Consider the following 25,968-nt stretch of genomic DNA (forward strand, 5'->3'; position numbering starts at 1 on the left):
ACATGCAAGGAGATCAGAAGTCAGGTAGCCTCTCTCTTTTATTTGCCGAACTACGTCGTTGACTCCATGAAGAAGAGCTACAATCATGGAATCAATGATTTGCACGTTGAAGTCCTTTGATCATAGGAGGGCTGCTTTCCTTATCTCAAATCGCTTATCTTCCACTGCTTGGTAGGCCACTAGCTTCGCCCGAGTAGCTCAATTCAGTAGAAATACCCACTATAGTGTCCCAGCCATCCTTTAAATCCACCCGGAGTGCTTCTATCTCAGTTTCTTGGGCGTTCAACTTTTGTTGCCATCGGCGACCAATTGAGTCTGAGCCACCAACTGCTCCTCATGTGTAGCTTTTATTTCTTTTAGTTGGGCAGATAGATGTTGGACTTTGGCTATCTTTTTTTCCAACTCGTCTATTTGTTTCCAATCGGAGCTTGGCTTCAGTAGTCTTCAGAGCGTCTTCTAATTTATGTATCTACCCTAGCTTGAATTTACTCGTTGCTACAGTCTCTTGGAGATCCTTTTCTAATTGGCTCTCAATGGAGGAGTGGGCGGGAGTATAAAGGTAGCCTTCCTATGATAGGCATTTCTTCATAACTTCATTTTCTCGGGCCAAGTCAACAAATTTGTGCGCCACACCTATCCCCATTATCCAGTGCTACAAAACCCATGATATTAGATATGATTGGGGTGAAGAGTAATATGAAATTCAAGACATCAAGACATACCATGGTAAGATTATAAGCATATTCGTCCGTTATCTCGGCCATGCTGCTCTCATCCAGTCTGCTCTTGACCTGCTGCCAGACCTCCATTATTCGACCCCTCAATAGTAGTCGACCACTAGTCAAGGGAGAAGTTGAAGGGGAAGTAATTATGTGGGCAAAAGGTGTGTCATAGTAGACGAAGAACTGATAAAGCTGTTTTGTCTCAAGGATGGGGGCGACAGTGGGCGGAGCTATATCCAAAGGAGTGACCGGGGGAGTCGAAAGTTGTGAATTCGACCATTTGGGAGAGCTGATCAGCTGTGAAGTAGCCTCTTGAATTGGATCACTTGAAAGGGGAGTTGACACTGAAGGATGAGCGGATAAGTCCGTTAGGAAGAATGCGTTGGGGTTTCCTCCTGGATGGACGTGAGGTGGGGCGGAGACAGAATGGTAGGGGGTGCTCGTCCCTTAAAAACTCCGGATAGGAGGACTAGCTTATGCCTTTGCTTCATTGGGGCTTCTGCCTCAGAGGGAGAATCTTTAAAAATTAGAAGAGGGTCGACTTTCATCCTTTCCTACATGGCCTCCTCACTGGACGCAACTACCTGACCACTAGATGACTCACTGGAGGGATCGACCAATTGTTGAGTTCGCTCGGCTAATAGTAATTGCTCTCGCTTAAGAAGCTCGACCTCATCTAGGTGAAGACGTTCAAAAGTTATAGATTCAAAGAAGGCATCCACTACAATAAACAAGCAAGATTTTAGTTAGTGTCAACATAAAGAACAAGTTGATAAGACTTACCAAATAAGGAAGCTTCGCTCAAATAGGACTTAGTTTGAACAAGTATAGTAAGCCCTCGCGCAGCAACTTCGAGGCCTTGAACTGAACACCACCTAGCTTCTTTGAATAGGAAATGAAAGTTGAATCAATCTTGAAATTCCCAAGGTTGGGAAGTGAAGGAAGATCAGACCGCCACTCGGTTGACCAGGAAATCGGCTCGGACAGTTCAACAAAGAAGAAACAAATTTCCATCCCTTATTGGAAGCTGACAGGTTTGTGAAGAACACTGCCTTAGGGTGAGATTGAAATAAAAAAAACCCCTGATTCCAATCTTTTAGGGTACAAAAACAAAAGAAAATTGTGAGGAGTAGGGGGAATATCATACAAGTGAAACAATATAAACATCACATATATACTTCGGAATGCATTCGAAGCAAATTAGGATAAAGTAATATTGAAATAACAACTTATTTCAGAAAAGAAGATGGGGATTTGAAAACGCAAGTCAATTTTCAGTTGATCTTTAAAGAAGGTGATGCAGCCTGAAGGAGAGTGATGGGGGTGAGCCTGGGGGTTGGGAAGGCAGATACAGTGGTTTAGGGGCATTTCACATTGCAAATGGAGTGTTTGCTGGTCAGTGTTATCAAAATCAGAATAGATGAAAGTATACCAGGGGCCATAGACTCCCGGGCTATGAGAGAAAGTAAGAAAATTAACAACAAGTTTTGAGGAAGGACTTACTGGGTGAGATCGAAAGAAGGACAGGTTGCTCAAAGTAGATTGTCAGAGAAAAGAGAGAAGGAGACGAAGCACAAGGTGATGTGTTTCCGCAACACTTAGGGTTTTTGAATAGGCTCCATGAGATAAGGTCATACTATAACCATTCGATTAAAACAGTAAACTCCTGGATAACCATCGATTTTCTAAGAGAGAAGTGTCATTGGGTCATACGAAAAGGCTTGTTTCAACTGTCGCTTCAAAGAATGCGTTAGTAGGACACGTGACATATCCATAAATGGACATTTATGATAGACAAGACAGTTGAATCATTATGCTGAAAAATACCTTCTTACATATCATTGGTACACTGCTAGGCGCACTGGTCCTCTGGCACACATTTTTTCAAAAAATATAGCCAAGTACAACTTAAAAACTCAAACGGGAGTCGGGTGGAATAATCGGGTCAGAGGTTTATTTATCTGGCTAGGCCAACAAAAAGGATGAATGGGCTGAAACAAAACTTGAGTCCAATCATTCGGCTATCCACCTCCTTTGACTAGACTTAAAGGGAATGCTAGTGATGTAGGATGTTATGAGCAGACCCGGGTATGATGTGACAGTCAGAGTCAGGTAATGAGGTAGTCAAAGTCAGGTAACAAGGTAGTCAAAATCAAGGGGAGGTGACAATCAGAAGGGCATTCTTAATCGAGCTTGGCTCCTTGCTCAATGTTAAGATCCTTAATGTAAGGACGGTTGGCTTATGTGCTGAACATATCAGAAGGGTTCTATTTCTCCCTATTTGTATTAAGAATTTAGCATATATTCAGACAACTATCATCCGTTCGAGTTTAAGAATGGATCGACCTGCCATAAGGCCGTTTGAGGATATATGCGTCCGAGTCTTAATGATCCAACTGTAAGGAACTAGATGCGCTAAACACGCAAACGCGCAGTGAAAAATACTAGTTCCTCCAGAAGATCCATGCGAAGGGAAACAAAAACGTATATTAAGTTAGATCTAAAACATGATGGAGTATACCTTTGTTGCGTGCTCACGGACTCCCGACAACTCGGATCTCAGCACGAACACACGCTCGCGCCTCTATGGTATCCACACGAACAAGGGTTCATTTGTCTCACAAACTCACTAAGTGGAGATGCCTACCACCTAAGGTTGTGCTAGCAACCTTAGAAAGAGGATTCAGCCAAGAGGAGAATAGAGGGAGGAGATGATGAAGAAGTTATGAAAAATGAGAAGAAAAATGGCTTAAGTATTTTCATCCAATGAAAATACTTAATGATCATTAATTCCATTAATGAGCCTTAATGCTCATTCACTCTCCATTAAGGACCACATTTGAAAACTCCTCATTTTCAAAACTCCTCATTTTCAAATCAATTTCAAAAATTGAATTGAATGAAATGATTCATTAAATTCAAAATTCAATGAATGTCTCCATTAAGTCTCACTTGAGTCTAACTCAAGTCTAATCCACTTGAGTCTAACTCAAGTCTAATTCAATTGAGTCTTACTTAATTAATCCTCATACAATTCAAATTCAATGAATCACTATTTCATTAATTTAAATTGACTTTCTCTAGTCTAGTTTGAATTGGACTTAATCCAATAATTAGATTCAATTGAGTCTAACTCAAAAAGTCAAATTCGGATTAGACTTAATCTAATTATTCATTATATGAATATATCTCCAAATTTACTTGTTCTTTGTGTGTGACCCAATAGGTTCTCATAACGTTGGCAATGTATCTAAATCAACATTTAGATACATAAGCAATGAGTGACATCTAGCAAGACATCATTGCTATCCAAGTGACGAGAAGGTCAAGATCCGACCTAACATGTCTGTGACTATTATCTTGTATGACTTGGTCCCTCTATCCTTGATATCTAGGTTGATCAATGAGGCATAGACCGTGTCATCCTCTTACCAACCTTTGTGTTTCTTGATCTCTAAGTAGACACATTCAATCAAATAAGCTCAATATTTCATATTGACTCATTTGCATATAACCATGCTTTCTTGTGCCCTACTAATCAAGGGGCCCACAGATATCGTTTTTGTCATATGGAAGGGATAGATCTCATCCACATCACTCACATACCCAGTGATCGACTTTATTGTCCACCTTGTTACAGATGACGTTTGTCGATACCAAAGTACACAACTCCTTATGTAGGGAACCTTAGTGACTTCAGGTTAAAGGACTATTCATTCCAATAGTCACATGAGAATGTTTATGACACTCATATAACGATTCATGAAACATTCTCATGGCGTGCCATTCAATATATATTTTCTAATATATATCCATGTGTCAACCTGATATCTCATATCCATGACTTGTGGGATCAAGTCATTTGTTGACCTATATGCTAATCTCAACGCATTAATATTGTCCTTGCTCGACTAGGAATAGTTAAGAGTAGTGTTCTCTACAATATCTCACTGTCAATTCAATCAATTGAAATACTGTAGATAAAAACCTACTACCCAAGGATATTATTATACTTATTCAATTGACACTGAACTGAAATAAATATAATAATCAACTTTACCTTTTATTAATAATGATATATGATATAATAATGTGCCCTTTACAATCATCTCATAATTGGTACTAGGGCTAATACTAACACCAACATTTTACTCAGAGTACAACTTGCAACTAATCAGCATATAGACTTTCACTGTTCATTTCCTCGTCGTCCTACGTATGGGTGAATGGGTATAAAGATGGCCAGAGTTACAGGGTTTCATATTCTCCTCATAAGGTAAATACGTCTTAGAAGAAACCTGACCGAGTTTATAAAGCTCAGGGCATTACTTCAGCGACCAGGGATGGACCACCAGATATAAGGATGATCATTTGAAAGCACCATTCAGGTCTCTCGGGGTTCAACTCTCCATTATTTAGGAATACTATCCTTGCATAGGGCTGGTCGGTCAGATAACCACTTGGACCTAGGGGACTCGATTTTTTGTTTTACTTCACAATTAGACCTCCTACATCACATGATATATATCAAGGCATCATTAAAAGCCGAGCATCCCTATAGGACCCAATAGCTCGCCTACATATCGATTTGCCATTACAAAATACAGCCAATCGGTTGAAAGATCGGCTAGATTTCCTTAACTCAAGCTACCTCAAAGGCAAGTATCTCAGTATGTGACCGATTGATCATAGAACTGATTGGACCTAAGGGACTTATCTTCATAATTGCTTCACTATCAGAAAGGCTAGTGCGACGCAATACATGGTCGCCCGACTTATGGACCAGACGGTCCTACTATATTGAGGACTACTCATTCACCACTTTATTGATATATTTCACTACGCGCAAGCTCTCATTATTCGACCACTATTCCTCTTCCCGCTCGGACACTATATTGACTTGAGCATTGAAAGGCCTTCGCTAGGGATCTCCTCTCTGATTTTTGACATTGACATTTGTCTACTCATTTTATTGTGTAAAGGATTTTTTTTATTTCAGTGAATAGGATATCCTACTTATTTTAAAGTCTTGGTCTAGTCAACCTTTAAGTCATCTGCCCATAGCATTATCTTTAATTTTCAAATAGGATCACAGTATAAATTCAATCTTACCCTCGATATTATCTTAAGTTTTTTCTTATTGTTATTCAAAGGCAAAAATAACTGAATAATAGATGATTCAAACAAATTGATTTAGTTGAGAAAGACAAAATATTGCATGAGTATTGCATATCTAATTGTTTGTAATTGTAGCTGAGTTTCTCTATAATTTTGTGCATGTATGCTAATGCATAAACTAGTTAAGTTAGGTAAATCCATAAGTATATCGCCTTTTAAACTAACAAAGATGAGCAATATCCTACTTGAACTTTTGGCATATTTGGGTTAATTTTGATGAACAAATACTTTTAGATATGCACAAGAAAAACACACAAATCAAAGGCGAATCGCTTGAAATGGGGGCGAGATGTTGCTAGTGTTATAGTTTTCTAAACAACATAGTTGATTTCGACCTCTTGAATCTTTTATGCCATCTACTAATTCTATTGCCAAATTTTAATATATGTAAAACATCTAAGTCACTTTCTCCAGATTTCATTCTCATTTTTTTTGTCTTACCAAATAATGAAATTATTTGATCAAGGATAATTTTTTCTTGCACTAATCATTATAATGATTTTGATTGTACATGGCTAATAAAATATAATCGTTTTCTTTGTCTATTGACTTCCAACAAAATATGGATAAGCTAGAAAAAAATAATATATTCTTTGTAATGATTAGCACGAACCTTCCGGCTTCACCAAAAAAAAGTAGTATCAAGTATGTTCAATTTTATATGCAGTGATGTCTCTTTGTTTGAAAAAGACTAGTTTGCACAAATTCCTATTAAGCTTTTATGATTGGTTCTTCTTTTATTTATTTATTTATTATTACGGTTTGATTTCTATTAGAAATTGGTTTACTCTTGTTTTATTTATTTTTTAATAATTTAGACATCTAAGCCGATCCTTTTTTTTTTTATTCTATAAATCCGGAATACAATTTATACAGAAACAAACTTTCAAAATACAATTTGATTTTTTTGCACATGATATAATAAATTGGAAGATTTATTTTGCTATGGCCGACAATAAAATCATTGCAAAATTTTAATTTCATTCTTTATAATATAATAATTAGTTCTTAAAATCATGATGGGAGTCATGACATATGGTTATTTTTTGAGATAATTGTGTGCATTTTTACATTATGTTCTTAACATTAGTAAAACTTGAGCCAATTTTATATAGTAGTTTTTTTTTAAAAAAAAAACCACTAAAAGTCATCATATATTTACCCTACGCACCTAACGATACATGTATAATCTTTTTTAGTTTTTTTTAAAATTCCTATAGTTTCAATTCTAAATTCTAAATTCTAAATTCTAAAATATAATAAAAATTAAATAAAATATACTTAGTGCTTATCGTTTGATGTATATGCTAACAAATAAATATATAAATTTTGTTACGTCGTGTACATGTTTAAAATATTTGTATTTAGGGTTCAGGTTTAAAATTTAAAGTATAATATTTAAATTAATGAAATTAAAAAAAATTCAAAAAAATATTACATTAAGTGTTGTGCACCATATGATGTCCAACGTAATATATAAGGAGTAAATAAGTTTTCAAAATTACTAAATTGTATAATATAGTTTTTAAATTACTAAATCAGGTATTTATTTATTTTTTATTTTATCCTTCTCAGTCGGTTGATTTTTTTTTGGATCAGTCGAATTATTTTCCCTCTATATGGAAACGTCGAAACTTTAAATAGATCAGTAGATTAATTTTTATTTTTTAAAGTTGATTTTAGATAAAATTGTTTAATAGACTAAATAGTTTCAAATTGACATAAAACTAATTTCTAGTTATTTGTGTTAGGACCAAAAGTAGCTAGAGGGAGGGGGGGTGAATAGCTCGTCGCGTTCGCTCGTTGCTCGGCGTTGCTCGTTTCTTCAAGAATATGCAGCGGAAATACAGAAACAAATACAACAACGCTAACACGGTTGGTTTACTTGGTATCCACCTCACAAGAGGTGACTAGTCCAAGGATCCACACCACGCACGCACCCTCCACTATGAAAACACTCCTTTTCGGTAACTACCGAGGGCGGAGAAGCCCTACAAGACTCTCAGTACAAGAAGAAAGGAAAGGGAAACAAGATACAAGCGCAAAGCTTACAATGAGTACAGAAAACCCTAACCCTATCTTCTCTTCTTGCCTTTGATCCGCCTCTTGACTTGGAAAGCTTCCAAGATCCTTCAAGAACTGGCGATCTGATCTTTGAGAGCGCTGTGGAGGAGCTGGCGAGTAATCTGGAGTGAATCGGAGAAGCAAAATGCCGAAGGAAATGAACGCCTGCGGCTATAAACGACGCCAACGGTCGGATCCCAATCGATTCGAATGTTCCCAATCGATCGGGGAGGCTTTGGATCGATCCACGGATCGATCCAGAGCGCCTCTGTGCTCTGGAAACGCGCCTGGATCGATCCATGGATCGATCCAGCGCTTATCGCGCGAAGCAGCCGCGTCCCAATCGATCCACTGATCGATTGGGACCTCTGGATCGATCCACGGATCGATCCAGAAGCTCTCTGTTCGCTGGGACAGGTCTGGATCGATCCACTGATCGATCCAGAGCCTGGATCGATCCACTGATCGATCCAGCACTTGATTTTTGTCCAAAACCAAGTCCCAAACCTCCCAAACCAACATCCGGTCAACCTTGACCTGTTGGTATGTCATGCCTAGCATCTAGTCACTCCCTTGACCTGCTAGGACTCCCTTACCAAGTGTCCGGTCAATCCCTTTGACCCACTTGGACTTTTCTCTGTGCCAAGTATCCGGTCAATCCCTTTGACCTACTTGGACTTTTCTTTCATGCCAAGTATCCAGTCAATCCTTTGACCTACTTGGACTTCCCAGCACCAGATGTCCGATCATCCTTGATCCATCTGGATTTTCCCTTGCCTGGCTTCACTCACCAGGACTTTCACCTAGCTTCACTCACTAGGGTTTTCCATCTGCCTAGCTTCACTCACTAGGACTTTCACCTGGCTTCACTCACCAGGATTTCCATCTGCCTAGCTTCACTCACTAGGACTTTCACCTGGCTTCACTCACCAGGATTTCCATCTGCCTAGCTTCACTCACTAGGACTTTCACTTGGCTTCACTCACCAGGATTTCCATCTGCCTAACTTCACTCACTAGGACTTTCACCTGGCTTCACTCACCAGGATTTCCATCTGCCTAGCTTCACTCACTAGGACTTCCTTCTGCCTGGCTTCACTCACCAAGACTTTCATACTGCCTAGCTTCACTCACTAGGTCTTTCATTTTGCCTAACATCCCAGTTAGGACTTCTCATTCAAGTATCCAGTCAACCTTGACCTACTTGACTCTTCTTCAATCAATATCTTATTGTCAAACATCTAAACCCAAACCAAGACTCAGCTTGGTTACCCAGGTCAACCTTGACCTGAGGGATATTGCACCAACAATCTCCCCCTTTTTGATGTTTGACAATACCACAATAACACTTACAATCCCATATGTAAGTTAGGCTAATTCCATAGCCTCCTTCTTCATGCCACTAGGTAATGAAAGCATAAATTAAGCTCTTCATTCTCCCCCTACGAGGGCAAACTCCCTCTAGGTAATGAAAGCCTAACTTACTCCCTTTCATGAGTCCTTTCATTCTCCCCCTATGACCTTCCCATAGGTAATGAAGGCCTAAGCTTAACCATACATTCTCCCCCTATTGGCACACATCAACCCATCGTTGGACACACATCAACCTATGCTCCAATTCTGGGCACACTTCAACAAATCCATTTGTTGAAGACTCTCCCCCTGAAGAGTTGCTCATCGTTGTTCCCAACATCACTCGTTGTGATCAACACGATAATGAAGGTCCCATACCCTTCATTTATCCTTAACTTCTCCCTCAATGTAGACAACTACCCAACCTTGAGCATTATCTACCACTTGAGTGTCCACTTGAAATAATGAGGATATCCACTCCCCATTTCTCCCCATTTCAAGTTTAAATGCTCAACCTTGAGCAAGTTCACAACAGAAGGTTAACCACCTTCCAAGGTTCATGAAAAATAATTTTCATGTCTTTAAAGAGTCCCTCCCCCTAAAGACATGGTGGTAACTTCTGTCATTGCACCAACAATGACTTGGAATCCCTAAACCTTTAGGTAACCCAAATTTTAGAAGTTTTGAGGTTTAAATAGTCAAAATTTGAAACAACCTCAACCTAAACTTCTACTTAGTCTTCGTTAACCAATCCATCCTTGTTTTCAACATGAAAACACCCTTTGTATGTATACAAATGTATTTAAGGGGTTTGGAATGGTTACCTAGACTCAAATAGGTTCAAAGATGCTGAAATCAGGCCTTCCCAGCCAAAATCAGCAACTTGGATCGATTGGAGTTGGGTTCCAATCGATTGAACCTTTCTGAATCGATCCACTGATCGATTCAGACTCCCTGGATCGATCGGCTGATCGATCCAGCGAGCTTCTGCTCGCGGGAATTGCCGTTTGAATCGATCCATGGATCGATTCATGGAACTCCAATCGATCCATGGATCGATCGGAGCTCTGATAGTTGTTGAAATTCTATTTCAGTCAACTTCAGAAACCCCTAGAAAATTCTACAAAAATCCAAAAATTATGAAATTTCGTGTAGACATTATTTAGGGCATACTTAATCATGGAAAAATAGCTTTCTATGAAAATACATCATATTTTCAAAGATTGACACAAACTTGAAAACTTGCAAAAACTTTAGTGTTTTTCTTCAAGTTTGTGTCTAACTATTCAATGGTGATTACTATCAAAAGATAGCCTTCACCAAGGTTTTCCAAAAACATTTTAAAAACATTTCCAAAACCAATATCCCATCACATTCCTTGGGCTTCATGCACATGACTTGTACATTAGCTTTCCCAATGATGGGAAAACACATAACTATGTGTTTTGATGAATTTAAAACTCAAAAGAATGCACTAAATCAACATCTTGAGTTTTGTTCATCATCCTAACATCTCACTTGTATATAATATGGACAAAACACATACAAGTCACCTTAGAGGTCTTTGTGAGATGTAAAATTTGGTTTTGCCCTATTCTAGGGATCATGCATATCTATCTAGGCATTTTAGAGATATTAGACATCCACCCAGGATGTCACTTGTTAATAAGTGTCGTTAAATGCCATTCGTCCTTAATTACAAGGAATTAAACTAAATGCATGATTATGTTATGGCATACATCAACAGAAAATAATTTTCAAAAGAAAATATCCTATTACTACATGATGTATGAATGTCATGACATGGTATTTTTGGATTTTCCATAATAAAACATGAATGCAAAAACTAGACATGATGTCATGGCATATGATGGGCAAACAATCATGGCAAGATTTAGCATAAATAAAATATACCTAGATTAACTATCTAAGTATCCTTAAAGTCTTAGCTAAACTTACACCTTAAACCTAGATTGCCCTAAAGTGCTACAAGAGAATGCCAAAACCTAAATTGGCATTTCTAATTTCCTTGATTTAATGTATGCCAATTGAAAATAAACATGTCCTCAAATGTTGGCATATTCCATGTTTTCTCAAGAGTAGCACTTTTAAATTTAAGGCCCGGTTGCCTTAAATTGCCTAAGAACATACCAAAATCCCAACTTGATAGTTCTTATGGTTTTCCCAGTTTGTGCCATTTTAAGATAAAAACAATTTTCACCATTTGGCACATTTTACTCTTTCAAGGAGTAATCAATAGGTCCATTTCATTTTCAAAGGTTAACTAAAACCTTGAAAATGCTCCTTGAGTGTCAATTTCCTCAAAGTTGGGTTAACTACCCTTCTAATCGGAGTTGACACTCTCTAACCCATCTATGGGGTAGAGAAGATGCTCCTAGGAACCCAACACCTATTGGTGCTCCTTGGATGCTCTAGGTACTCACTAGGGATAACTTCCCTAGATACCTTCCTAGTGACCTTGTTGGGCTTCTTAGAAGCCTTGGTCACACTTTCTAGGTCAACTCTAGGGATAGCCTCCCTTGTAACCTTGTTCGTGACTTTCTTAGACTTCTTAGAAGTCTTAGTCACTTTGGTTGCAAAGATACTTCTAGGGATATCTTCCCTTGCATCCTTGACTTGACCTCTAGACTTAGGGTTCGTTCCATAACTATATGGAACCCTATGATAACTAGACACATCCTTCTTAGCTTTTGGTTTGTATCCCAAACCTTTTTGGCCATTGGATGACTTTGATTTTCCTAAACCTAAGTTATGCTCACTTTGCCCTAATAGGATATTTTCCATCATTTTTAGGGTCTTCTCCATTTTATCAAGTCTTGACCTCAAGACTTGATTTTCTTTCACTAAGTCCTTAGTATTTGATCCATGAGCATTTTTGTTTCTAGGCTTGTATCTTAAATCCTTAGAGTTATCGTCTAGGTTTATACCTACATTCCTAGCCTTAGGGATAGTAGTTTTGGCATGTAGGGCCACATGCTTTTCCTTAAAGCCCTCATGCTTCCTATTCTTATGGTAAATCGCATTAAAATGATAAAAATTTGACCTAGCATGCTTTTTACCATTTTGCAAGGGAATAGGCTCAACGAAAGTTACCTTCCTTTTTACCTTGGAGGCTCCCCCTTGACTAGTGCCTCCTTGAGCCTTGACCATCTTCTTCCCCTTGGGGCATTGACTTCGGTAATGCCCTTTTTGTTGACACAAAAAGCACACTATGTGCTCCTTGCTCTTCTTTGTCCCGGGGGTGGTCTTCTTGAGCTTCTCCTTGCCCTTTTGTGCCATTTGGCCCTTCTTCTTGGCCAATTTAGGGCACTTGCTCTTGTAGTGCCCATGTTCCCTACATTCAAAGCATATAATATGATTTTTATTATTAATTGAAATATTTATACCTTTGCTTGTAGGGGTGGCATCTTTTTCTTTGGATCCGGAGGTAGAAGCTTCCTCTTGATCGGACCTTGATTCTCCTCCATTTGATATTTCTTGAATTTCGGAGGTGGCACCATCTTCTTCTTCTTCACTTGACCCGGATGTAGAAGCTTCTCCTTCTTCTTGATCCGGCGTCACCAAGGATTGCTCCCCCTCAATCCTAGAGGTGGAGGCTTCATCATCTTGAATATGAAACAAGGAGTATGCTCCCTCCTTGTTCCCTTCGTTGCATTCCCTTGAGGATGAAGCTTCTTGGATCTCCTCTTCTTCGGAGGTTGAGCATCTCTCAACCTCGGAGCCCTCCTATTGGTCTTGCTCCAAAGAGTCACCCTCTCTGGATACTTCTTGCTCTTGTACAGTGGAGGGGATCTCTTCATGAAGCTTGGCCAATTTGCTCCAAAGCTCCTTGGCATCTTCAAACTCTCCAATTTGTTCCAAGATGTTGCTTGGCAATAAATTGACCAAAAGCTTGGTCACTTTGTCATTGGCCTCACATCTTTGGATTTGGTCTTTGCTCCACTTGCTCCTTTTGAGTACTTTGCCCTTGGAATTTGTGGGAGCTTCAAAACCTTCCATGAGAGCAAACCATTGCTCTATCTCCATCATAAGAAAATTTTCGATTCTTGATTTCCAAGAATCGAAGCTTGTAGATGAATATGGTGGAGCCACCCTTGTGTCAAATCCAAGTCCATTTTGGAATTGCATCTTGAAGTTGAGCTTGATAGAATCTTGAACTTGAAGAATTTGCTCCAACTTCTTCACCCTCTAGCTTTTCTTGATATGTTTGCCCCTTCCGGCGGTGATTCCGGTGAAGAGCAACCTTGCTCTGATACCACTTGTTAGGACCAAAAGTAGCTAGAGGGGGGGTGAATAGCTCGTCGCGTTCGCTCGTTGCTCGGCGTTGCTCGGCGTTGCTCGTTTCTTCAAGAATATGCAGCGGAAAATACAGAAACAAATACAACAACGCTAACACGGTTGGTTTACTTGGTATCCACCTCACAAGAGGTGACTAGTCCAAGGATCCACACCACGCACGCACCCTCCACTATGAAAACACTCCTTATCGAGGGCGGAGAAGCCCTACAAGACTCTCAGTACAAGAAGAAAGGAAAGGGAAACAAGATACAAGCGCAAAGCTTACAATGAGTACAGAAAACCCTAACCCTAGCTTCTCTTCTTGCCTTTGATCCGCCTCTTGACTTGGAAAGCTTCCAAGATCCTTCAAGAACTGGCGATCTGAGCGGAGGAGCTGGCGAGTAGTCTGGAGTGAATCGGAGAAGCAAAATGCCGAAGGAAATGAACGCCTGGCTATAAACGGCGCCAGCGGTCGGATCCCGATCGATTCGAATGTTCCCGATCGATCGGGAGGCTTTGGATCGATCACGGATCGATCCGAGCGCCTAGCTCTGAAGCGCGCTGGATCGATCCATGGATCGATCCGGCGCTTATCGCGCGAACAGGCGTCCCAATCGATCCAGCGATCGATTGGGACCTCTGATCGATCCACGGATCGATCCGGAAGCTCTCTGTTCGCTGGGACAGATCGATCGCGGATCGATCCAGAGCTGGATCGATCCATCGATCAAAGGATCGATCCAAAACCAAGTCTCAAACCTCCCGAACCAACATCCGGTCAACCTCGACTGTTGGTATGTCATGCCTAGCATCTAGTCACTCCTTGACTGCTAGGACTCCCTTACCAAGTGTCCGGTCAATCCTTTGACCCACTGGACTTTTCTCTGTGCCAGTATCCGGTCAATCCTTTGACCTACTTGAACTTTTCTTTCATGCCAAGTATCCGGTCAATCCTTTGACCTACTTGGACTTCCCACCGGATGTCCATCCTCGATCCATCTGGATTTTCCCTCCCGGCTTCACTCACGGGACTTTCACCTAACTTCACTCACTGGGGCTTTCCATACGCCTAGCTTCACTCACGGGACTTTCACCCTAGCTTCACTCACTAGGGTTTTCCGTTGCCAGCTTCACTCACTAGGACTTTCACCTAGCTTCACTCACTAGGATTTCCATCCTAGCTTCACTCACTAGGACTTTCACCGGCTTCACTCACCGAGATTTCCATCTGCCTAGCTTCACTCACTAGGACTTTCACCTGGCTTCACTCACCAGGATTTCCATCTGCCTAGCTTCACTCACTAGGACTTTCACCTGGCTTCACTCACCAGGATTTCCATCTGCCTAGCTTCACTCACTAGGACTTCCTTCTGCCTGGCTTCACTCACTAGGACTTTCATACTGCCTAGCTTCACTCACTAGGTCTTTCATTTTGCCTAACATCCCAGTTAGGACTTCCCAGTCAAGTATCCAATCAACCTTGACCTACTTGACTCTTCTTCAATCAATATCTTATTGTCAAACATCTAAACCCAAACCAAGACTCAGCTTGGTTACCCAGGTCAACCTTGACCTGAGGGATATTGCACCAACAGTTTGATTATCTCTCCTAATTATATCCATACCCTTAAACGTCAATTTGACATTTTGTACATCAGCCAATTTTACCTAAATCAATTAATTGACCGATCTTAGATTAACATGAAATTATTTTCTAGGTGTTTGTCTACCTCAAATATCAATTTAACTCAATATATTGAGAATAATGATTTTTTAAACATGAATATATTTTAAAATTCAATTCATATTAAAAAAAATCTGACTAATTGACCAATCGATCTCGAATTTTCTCTATTCCCATAAGTAAAGGGTGCTTTATTATATCTATACTCTCAAATATCAATTTGACGTAATATATTGAGAGCATTTTTTAAAAATGAATTGAATTTTTCAAATATTTTTAGAACTAATTTTATGTCAATTTGAGATCATTTAGTTCATCAGTCATTTTACCAAAAATTAACTAGTCAACCAAATGATCTCAAATTGACATGAAATCAGTTTTAATATGTTTATTTATCTCTCCTAATTATTTCTATGCCTTTAAACATTAATCAGGAAAATTATTACTTTCAATATATTATGTTAAATTGATATTTGAGGATATGAATATAATCAGAAAAATTAGTCGAAGACATAAGATCTAATTTTATATTAATCTGACATCGTTTAGTTCATCAGTCAGATTTTTTTAACATGAATTAAAATTTTCAAATATATTAATGTTAAAAAAAATTATTATTTTTAATATAATAAATTAAATTAATATTGAGGGGTAGATATAATTAGACGAGCACATAAGAATTAATTTAATATTAATCAAAATTATTTTATTCATTCATCAGTTTTAGATAAAATCATGTATCAAACTAGGAACGAATTTTATCTAAAATCGATTTAAAAACATAAGAGCATCTATTGATTGGTCCAAAATTATATATAAACTGATTATTATTGGCGCAGTTTAAGTAAAATTAGTTAAACTAATTTTAACAGAATATTTTTTTTTTAAGAACGGAAAGTAAGATTAAATATTTTTTTAACATGAGATTCCCTAAAGTATCATTTGAATTATTATTCACCTGTAAACGACCATGAAAAAAACACCCATTAAATAATCTTTATTTAAATGTGCGCACCCATACGGCCATCAGGGGAGGGAAACAAAGCGCTATCCGTGCCACGTGGTTTCCATATCCTGCCAGTGACCCAAGCACATGACACTTCTGTCTGCATGAAGCAGAGTTGAAAGGCACAGCACAGTGACGCAGTACTACACTCACAGGGATCACTCACCCAGCAATACTTACCGATATATTTTACAAAGTCAATCAAAAAAAAAAATTCTAAGAAAATAAATAAAAATAATAATAATAATCATAATAAAAAAGATAAAGGAAACACACATCCCTGCAGACTGCAACCCCCCTACTACGCTGTCAATGCCGATGCCATAACCTGCCTGCACCTACCTTTCTATCTCTCTTTCTTTCCCCCTCGCGCGCGCTCTCTCTCTCTCTCTCCGCGCAACAGAGCAGGGGAGGAGTAAAAGAGGTTAGAGGAGGGTGAACAAGGCGATGAAGTGTATTCAGGGACGCTGCCAGAGTGATGTGACCGGTCGAGCAACTTCATCGTGATGTGATCCCCATCTCTTGCTCTTCTCGATCAAATCTTCCCTCCTCGGTCCCTGCAGTAAATAGGGATTACTGCTGCGTAGCATTCCGCTACAGCTTCGAATAGAAGAGGCCGCTGTTCCTTTGCTTCCCATTGCCTCCTTTTGGTGGCGCCTCCTCCGTTCGGCACGAAAGGTCGGGTCTTGGATCTCCGCGCCGACTGCCCATGGCCGTGCCGTGGGGAGGTCTCGCCGTCTTGGTCCTGCTCGGGGCTCTGAGTTCGGTGCACGGCGAAGCGAGCGACGGTGAGCTATGGAATTAGACGAAAGCTCGGATTTTTTTTTTTTATTTGTTTGTTTGTTTGTTTATTTGTTGTGTCCGAGAGAATGAATAGAGGAAATTAAGGACTGCCTCGCGGATCGTCACCTTATTTTTCTATACTAATAGACTGTTCGGAGCATCATTACTTCTCTTAATATTTTATTGTGATGGAAGTACACTTTCTGGTTCTGTGATTTCTTAGCTCCTTTTGCTTGATCCACTACGTTTTTTTTTTAATATTGTCGAGATCCTCTACTTTAATGTCTTCTAATCTTCCGCAAGCTTAATTCTATTCTACTACTCTGTTTAGCTTCCCTAGCGCTCCTATTTCTATCTTCATTTGACGCCAGATTTTCCTGCTTTGCTAGGTCTTTTCAGTTTGAGGAACGTGGGTTTCTCCTCTACATCGTACAAATATATTTTTTCCCCTTCTTTGTTGTCTGCCTCACTTCACTTGTTTTTCTTGGTTTTCCTCTCAGTTTTCATTTAATGCTCAATTTCCTCACACTTTCTCCATTTTTGGTTGTTCAAGAACGATATCAGCTCAGCAACAGCCCGAGTGCTTGGATCTTCTAGTAGCTCTATGTCTGCAACGTGATAGGCATAAAAGGAGTTGCTTTACATTATTTTATTTGTTGATATGGATTCTAGTAGAACCATATTTTAATACTTTTACTGCTGATCATAGGGATCAAGAACTTATAATAATTGTAGTACTTTCTATGCTATCGTTTTTAATTATACTTGGAATCCACTGCGTTTTAGGTGCCACGTTACTGGAGATCAAGAAGTCATTCCGTAATGTTGGCAACATATTGTATGATTGGACGGATGCTCCATCTTCTGACTATTGTTTGTGGCGAGGGGTCACTTGTGACAATGCGACATTTAATGTTGTGGCGCTGTAAGATCACATAATCTAAGCTCGCTGTTTATTCTTATGATATCTTACAATACTGATTAATCTAATGATTTTTTCTGTTGGCTTTTTATTTTTCTTGTTTTTGATTTGTTGTGAAATTTCAGTAATCTATCTGGACTGAATCTTGATGGGGAGATATCTCCTGCTGTCGGAAACCTCAAGAGCCTTGTTTCTATGTAAGAAACATCGAAACTTCTCCTTCTGTTTGATGCATATGTGTGCGCTTAACTCCTTGAGTATTGTGTTCATTTGTTGTTCTGGTGTCTCTGAAAAGTGATCTGAAGGCCAATCGATTGTCTGGACAAATCCCAGATGAGATCGGTGCTTGTTCCTCCTTGAAAACATTGTGAGTATGATCATGGGAATTCGTTTCCTTAATCACACTCATGGCACTTCTTCAATTGCTTTATACCTCCTAAGAGTCTTTTAATTTGTTTGAACCCAATTGTACCTTGTTTATTGGGTTAACAGACAACAATGCTTCATTTGCTAATAAAATCCCTCTGACGGTTAGGGACTTATCGTTCAACAACATCTACGGGGACATACCTTTTTCGATATCAAAGCTGAAGCAATTGGAGAACTTGTAAGAACTGATTAGATGAAACATGTTCTGGATAGACTTTAGTCAGCATTCAGCATCACTATCAACTGAGAATTATCCTCTATCTTATAGGATCTTGAAGAACAATCAATTGATTGGACCTATTCCTTCAACTTTATCGCAAATTCCAAACTTGAAGATATTGTAAGTATCTTGTTATCTTGTTTTCTCATCTAACGATGGATTTGATTCTGTTATCTTTGACCAAACCCTAGGGACCTAGCTCAAAATAAATTGAGTGGGGAGATACCAAGGCTTATCTACTGGAATGAAGTGTTACAATACTTGTAAGCAATCATTGGTGATTCATGCTTCCACATTTCTGATTTAGCTATCCATATTCTACCGGTGAACTTGAATTATGATCTGTATCAGGGGTCTCCGGGGTAATAAGTTGGAAGGAAATTTGTCGCCTGATATGTGCCAGTTGACAGGGTTGTGGTACTTGTAAGTCAACACTGTCTAGAAATGCATGACCAACAAGCAAATTCTATGATTATTATATCTTACAAAAAAAATTCTGCCAGTGACGTGAAGAACAACAGCTTGACTGGAAATATCCCGGAGAGCATTGGAAATTGTACCAGTTTTCAAGTTTTGTATGTAGCATTTCCACTCTGTTTCTGTTAAGGAAGTTAGTTTTTTATTAGCAAGAGATGACTTTCCCTTTGCAATATAGGGACTTGTCATACAATCAACTTACAGGAGAAATTCCATTTAATATTGGATTTTTGCAAATCGCAACGCTGTAAGTGGCAATAATCTTTTCTTTTATGGTTGTCTTATTTTTTATTTATTCTAGAATAGTTAACTGATTCATGAATCATAGAGATGTCAAGATTCTTATTGATATAATTCATAGCAGATCTTTGCAAGGGAACAGATTTACTGGACCCATTCCACCTGTGATCGGTTTGATGCAAGCTCTTGCAGTGCTGTAAGATCCATGATTAATTCATCATTACTTGGTTTTCTTTGATGATTCTGCTCCACATGATTAGATTGCACTAACTTAAATTCTTGGTTATCAGTGGCATTGTCAGAACTATGTTCACATGAGATCCCAATGTTTAATTGTCTTCATTCATATTGCAGAGATCTGAGTTGCAATTTTCTTAGTGGACCGATTCCTCCTATTTTGGGCAACTTGACGTATACTGAGAAACTGTAAGTCTTATATAGTAGGTTTCAAGGACATTATCCTAAAAGGATAAAATTTTGTTGAAGATGATTGTTCTAAATACCTTTGTTCTTTATCTCACACTAATGTGACTTGGCTCATTAAGACTATGTCATGGAAAGCTTCATACATTTTATAGCTTGGATATGTTGAACTAAATGTAACAATTTCTTCATAATGATTTTATGATCTTTTGTCTATCCTTGTTTTCAGGTTATTAAGACGCTAATGACATTTTTAAAATAAACAGGTATCTGCAAAGCAACAAGTTGACTGGGTCAATCCCGCCGGAGCTGGGTAACATGACAAGGCTTCACTACTTGTAAGTGGATGCCTTGACCACATAAAATGGTGAATCTATGGTCTTGTAGCATCTAAATTGAATCATTTTGCAGGGAGCTGAATGATAACCAGCTCAGTGGTTACATTCCCCCTGAGCTTGGAAACCTCACCGATTTGTTTGACTTGTATGTCAATTTTGAAGGCATTTCATGTGTGTTAGTACCTTTAGAATACAAAACTGATGATTGTCAGTGAAACTTCTGCAGAAATATTGCCAACAACAATCTCGAAGGACCTATCCCTGAAAACTTGAGCTCATGTGTGAATCTAAATAGTTTGTAAGAAGATTCTTTCAATCCTAGTGTATTATTGGCTATTAATCTTTTCAATGCATCTTATTCCTTGATTTGATCCCAGAAATGCACATGGCAATAAACTAAATGGAACCATTCCACGAGCATTTAAGAAACTGGAGAGCATGACATATCTGTAAGATGCTGTACTTTTTTCTTCTTTTTCACTTGATATTATTCACTCTTGATATTTTTAATGTAGTGTGCGGTGTTTCCCTTCTCTCATGTTATTTAGAAACAGAGTTCCAACAGAGAGCTTTTTTTGTTTTTAGTTGACCATGGATAAATACTGCATGACCAGTATCACTCCTTTGTTGTCTATAAAAAATCTTCCGATATTTTCTCGTTAATGCATACAAATCTATTCTCTTGGTTATAATGATTACAGAGTTATCTGTTGCTTAGCTCCAGCGCTTCACTGATATCATCTACAACAATTGTTAGTATTACTTTTTAATGTTTAATTTATTGCTTAATTTGAGGAATCTTTGGTTATGCAGGAACCTCTCATTAAACAAATTAAAGGGATCTATACCATTTGAATTGTCTAAAATTAGTAATTTGGACACACTGTGAGTAATCATATTTAATTGGAGTCTAAGAGTGAAGTGTGCTACATGTACATCTACTTCATAACAAGATATATTGGTTTTCGGCAGAGACATATCGTGCAATGAGATAAATGGCCCCATACCTTCATCTATTGGTGGTTTAGAACACCTTCTGAAATTGTGAGTTATTTGTATAAAATATATTTTTTTTCGTGTCATTCTAATTTTCCTCTGATGTTCCTGTCTCACCGATTTCTAGAAATTTGAGCAATAATCAAATTTCTGGTAACATACCTGCTGAGTTTGGAAACTTGAGAAGCATCCAGGAGATGTAAGATGCTTGGCCACTCTATTGGGATTTTATGAATACGTTTATCCTTTTTCTATTTGTAACTCAAGTGATGTTTGGTTGGTTTGTAAATTTTAGTGATTTGTCGAAAAACTACTTGTCGAATGCAATTCCTGAGGAACTTGGACTGCTTCAGAATCTGATCACACTGTATACTTCTCTCTGAAGTAGTTAGTGTGTTTTTGGAACTATTAAATCAATCCCTTAGAAAGACTAGGAAGTTTGTTATTATGCCGTGCTGATGTTTAATTTTGTTGCAGAAATTTGGAAAACAACAATTTGTCTGGTGGCATCGTAGCTCTCACTAACTGCCCAAGTCTTCTTGTTCTGTAAGTTGATTTTAGAAAGATCTGTAGTTCCAAAACAATCGACCTAATTGTTGTTGTTCACAAACAGGAACCTATCCAATAATAATTTTGTTGGTGATGTTCCCACAGTCAACAATTTTTCCCGATTTTCCCCTGAGAGGTGAGGAGTTGAAGAATATTGAATGATGTAGTCTTTATTAACGTATCTTTCGGCATTCAAAATATATTTCTCAAACTCCTTGCATTGTATGCGTGTGTGCAGTTTTATAGGAAATCTCGGTCTTTGTGGTTATTGGTTAAGCTCTCCTTGCCACTCATCCCATCCACCACAGCGAGGTATACTTTTTACGATAAAATGGCTTCTGGATCATTAGTATTTCTCCTGGTCTTTTGCAAGATATGAATTTCTTGTCTTTCTTGATGTACAATGTATCAACTGTTATGCATCGTTTTGTTAGACTATCAAACGAACTAATACATAGTCTGCGATAATTAATCCTCTTTTTTCCTATGCAGCTCCATTCTCAAAAGCTGCCATTTGGGGCATTGCCTTTGGTGCTTTGTTAATCCTTTTGGCGGTCTTAGTTGCAGCTTGTCGACCACACAAACCGCCTCCGTTTTCAGATAGCTCAATTCACAAACCAGGTACCCCTATGTATGTTTGCTGCATAAGTAGAGACGATTTGCGAGGATTTTTAATGTATATCAATTTTTGTTGCAAGAATTTTTAATCTATTTGTAATCTTGCAGTTAATAATATTTCACCAAAGCTGGTGATCCTTCACATGAATATGGCTCTTCATGTGTACGAGGATATCATGAGAATGACAGAAAACCTTAGTGAGAAATATATTATTGGTTATGGTGCATCAAGCACAGTATACAAATGTATGCTGAAGAATTGCAAACCAGTAGCTATCAAGAGATTGTATTCTCAATATCCACAGAACTTGAAGGAATTCGAAACCGAACTCGATACTGTAGGGAGTATCAAGCATAGGAATCTGGTCAGTCTCCAGGGGTACTCGCTGTCCCCAATCGGCAACCTCCTCTTTTATGATTACATGGAGAATGGCAGCCTATGGGATATCCTACATGGTATGGTATTCTTTTCAAAATTTCCTGTTTGATTGTAAATCCATTTTCTTTGAAAACATTGCAAGTTCCTTAGTTGCATGAAAAATGGCAGGCCCTACAAAGAAGAAAAAACTGGATTGGGAGGCACGTCTCCGTATCGCACTTGGCTCGGCACAAGGCCTGGCTTACCTCCACCATGACTGTAGCCCCCGAATTATACACCGAGATGTTAAGTCCTCAAACATCCTCCTGGACAAAGATTTTGAAGCCCATCTCACAGATTTTGGCATTGCAAAGAGCCTTTGTATCTCCAAAACTCACACCTCCACATATGTAATGGGCACAATTGGATACATAGATCCTGAATATGCTCGGACGTCTAGATTAAACGAGAAGTCTGATGTTTACAGCTTTGGCATTGTCCTGCTTGAACTTCTGACCGGGAGGAAGGCGGTCGACAACGAGTCCAATCTTCATCAGTTGGTAATCCTCTTATACTTGATCTGAAGTAATTTATTCACAATTTATGCAACTGCTCGTTGTGGCTTTTTTTATCGTGTTAACAGATTCTGTCAAAGGCCTCGAGCAATGCTGTCATGGAGACAGTAGATCCGGATGTTTCCTCCACATGCAAAGATCTCGGAGACGCGAAAAAAGTGTTTCAATTGGCTCTTCTCTGCACCAAAAGGCAACCCTCCGACCGACCGACCATGCACGAGGTAAGCCGTGTGCTCGGATGTCTCGTGCAGTCGGATCCGACACCAAAGCAGACCCAACCGCAAGCCCCATTGGCGCCAAGCTACATCGACGGGTATGCCAACCTCAAGACCAAGAACGACCTGAGCTGCGTCGGGTCGCAGAGCACATCCGACGTGCAGCTCTTCCTCAAGTTCGGCGAAGTGATATCGCAAAATTCCATTTAAAATTTTCTATTATAGATCATGTATTATGTTTTGGCACAAGATGATGATGACCACAGTTAAGTGGAGTAGAAGCTCTCTCTTGTGTTGCTGTAAAAATACATGAAGGGAATGCTTTGTTTTTGTCATCCATAGCTCTGGAGGCATGTGACCCATGTATTGTAGCCAAGTTCTCGCTGCGCAAAGATGCACAATCTCTGACACTGGCGTGGGTCAGGAACAGGTTAATCATTCACTGAGCAAACGAGGACGGGGGGTGAGCTGTATGGGGGCTCGCGTGGGTCCCAAGCGTCCTTGTCGACGGTGGTTTCTCGTGAGCTCTGAGTTATTGTGCTGCCGCTCTCACAGTGCGGTTGGCTTATTTTTTTTCTCGGGAAGTGGACGGTGCTTTGGGGGGTTGTACGGGAGCCTGGGGACCAGCCTTGATTGCGATGCGATAGCCGGGAAAACGTTGACAGGCGACGCCTTCAAAAAAGCATCGAAGGGGATTGGCTTGTGCTGTGCAATTGAATATGCTTTTCCGCCGTTGTTTTTATTCGAAGGGTAATTGGATAGGTCTTGCCTAGGGTGTCCGCTTTAATTAAATTATATTATTATGTTATTTTTAAAGAATAGAATCGAACTGACACGATTCAAATATATTATTGAATTATACATTATTTTATAGATTGTAAACTTCATAAATAAATGTTAAATGAAGTTGGTTTCTTTGGTTTGGCTTAGTTTACAAATTACAATGAGATTTTTGGTTCTTTGGTCAATACATATTGAGCGGAATTAATTTGATTGAAATATTAATCTATTCAGTTTAATTTTTCAATTTCAACTAAATAATGCGCATTCTTTGGTCTATTTAGTGTTTTAGTTGGTAATTGGGATACGAGACCGCCTTGGAAGGGTTGCTAGAAATAGCTCCTTTATGTGTTCTAGGTTTCAATTGAGGTGAAGAGATGCTGGTATAAAAAGCAGTACATATCGTGGAATTTGTTTCAATTGCAAAATTAGAGAACTAAAATGGTCATTGATTTTAGTACTCCTAGAAATTTTAGTTATATTCAAGTGAATTTTACAGCATTTGGCTAATTTATTGTACAAGCAGTTCCATGACATAAATCCAGGAATTTTCCAACATGGATTTACGATTAAAAGGATTCAACATGAAAGACTTTTTAAGTTGATCAAATGATAACCAAAAACCAGTATTTTCATTAAGTTTGCTGGCACATCAATCATGAGCTACTGCAATCATCATACTATTCACTGCTGAAGGCATTAATAAGACGGACTGATCTCACTAGAACTAGAATGAACATGCATTTTATTTGGAAGTTTCACCGACAAATATCATTTACAAAGAGTTTAAGATTTTCTCTAAAAAAAAATTTAAGCATTGTTTGGAACAGATCAACTCGGCACTTTATTAGTTTGAAGCATGATTTCGGTCCACGTTGCAATTTCATGCTAAAAAAATTGGTAACATAAAGGTTGTGGTTCAAGAGAATCACAATCCAATACCTTTTATTTTGCCAAAGTTTATGACAATCCGGGGAAGGAAAATCTTGACCAATTGCAAGAAACAGATTGGCCAAAGTAACAAAGGATAGTTATGCCCAAAGCAAGGTCAATCCAAAGAAGAGAGAAAGGGCCAGCCCAAAGCATACACATGCAATTGCTGCGAATGCCTGAAGAATATTGATGAGAACATGAGTCAACAAGACGCATCTAGTAAAACCAAAGAACGTTCATGGTTTCGCATATCCATCTTTACCTTTCCTTCCGATTCAAAGTTAAACTTCACCGTGAACCATGATAATCCTCGGTCTACAACAGGAGCTAATGCAAGAGCCCTGAGCATGGAATAAACAAAATGAAGGCATTAAAAACCAGGTTCGCAACTATTCATGTAAACAACTAATTCAGATTCATTAGTGTGATCCAGCTTTTTCCAGAAGGTATGTTCTTATTGGGGAAACTGAAAATAAAATTAGTTACTCATTAAAAGCTAATATTGTAGTTCAGTAAACAGAATTACAGGAAAACAAGTTTAATATTAAGTAGCATTTAGGGAAAAGTTTACCCTCCAGCTCTTATGATCTTGGTAACTTGGCTCCCAGCCCAAACCATCGCCATCATTTTCAGAAACCTATTATTGGATGCATAGTTACATGTCTCTCATGCTGAGATAAACTTTGCAGCTAGTTGTGCCTGTGTGTTTCCTGCATGCAAGTATTACACACTGATAGCCATCCAAATTGTCAAAACTGGAAGCAATGTTTGTTTGGGGATAAGTTTGTGAGGGCAGTAAAGGAACAA

At 38.8% G+C, this 25,968-nt stretch overlaps 1 protein-coding gene across 1 annotated transcript; it reads left to right on the top strand.

Moving 5' to 3' along the window:
• The first annotated feature begins 16,600 nt into the window (after positions 1–16,600).
• On the top strand, positions 16,601–23,785 carry LOC122029525 (LRR receptor-like serine/threonine-protein kinase ER1). The gene is made up of 27 exons (XM_042588543.1): positions 16,601–17,093; positions 17,875–18,013; positions 18,136–18,207; positions 18,306–18,377; positions 18,546–18,617; positions 18,708–18,779; positions 18,851–18,922; positions 19,011–19,082; positions 19,163–19,234; positions 19,315–19,383; positions 19,501–19,572; positions 19,731–19,802; positions 20,066–20,137; positions 20,211–20,282; positions 20,364–20,435; positions 20,515–20,586; positions 20,951–21,022; positions 21,110–21,181; positions 21,261–21,332; positions 21,429–21,500; positions 21,611–21,679; positions 21,747–21,818; positions 21,921–21,994; positions 22,175–22,303; positions 22,409–22,756; positions 22,848–23,218; positions 23,302–23,785. The coding sequence occupies exons 1-27, from the start codon at positions 17,015–17,017 to the stop codon at positions 23,656–23,658; spliced, it is 2,931 nt and encodes a 976-aa protein (XP_042444477.1). The 5' UTR covers positions 16,601–17,014; the 3' UTR covers positions 23,659–23,785.
• Positions 23,786–25,968: the final 2,183 nt, after the last annotated feature.

This window comes from Zingiber officinale, chromosome 10B (genome assembly GCF_018446385.1).
Source record: "Zingiber officinale cultivar Zhangliang chromosome 10B, Zo_v1.1, whole genome shotgun sequence".
NCBI classification, from domain to species: Eukaryota; Viridiplantae; Streptophyta; class Magnoliopsida; order Zingiberales; family Zingiberaceae; genus Zingiber; species Zingiber officinale.

Bases quoted from the DNA above. Each gene is read 5' to 3' on its own strand.
- LOC122029525 (XM_042588543.1), top strand. From the start codon at position 17,015: ATGGCCGTGCCGTGGGGAGGTCTCGCCGTCTTGGTCCTGCTCGGGGCT. The intron at 18,378-18,545 runs GTGAGTATGATC...TCTGACGGTTAG, and splicing joins TGTTCCTCCTTGAAAACATT to GGACTTATCGTTCAACAACA. The intron at 21,501-21,610 runs GTATACTTCTCT...ATTTTGTTGCAG, and splicing joins CTTCAGAATCTGATCACACT to AAATTTGGAAAACAACAATT.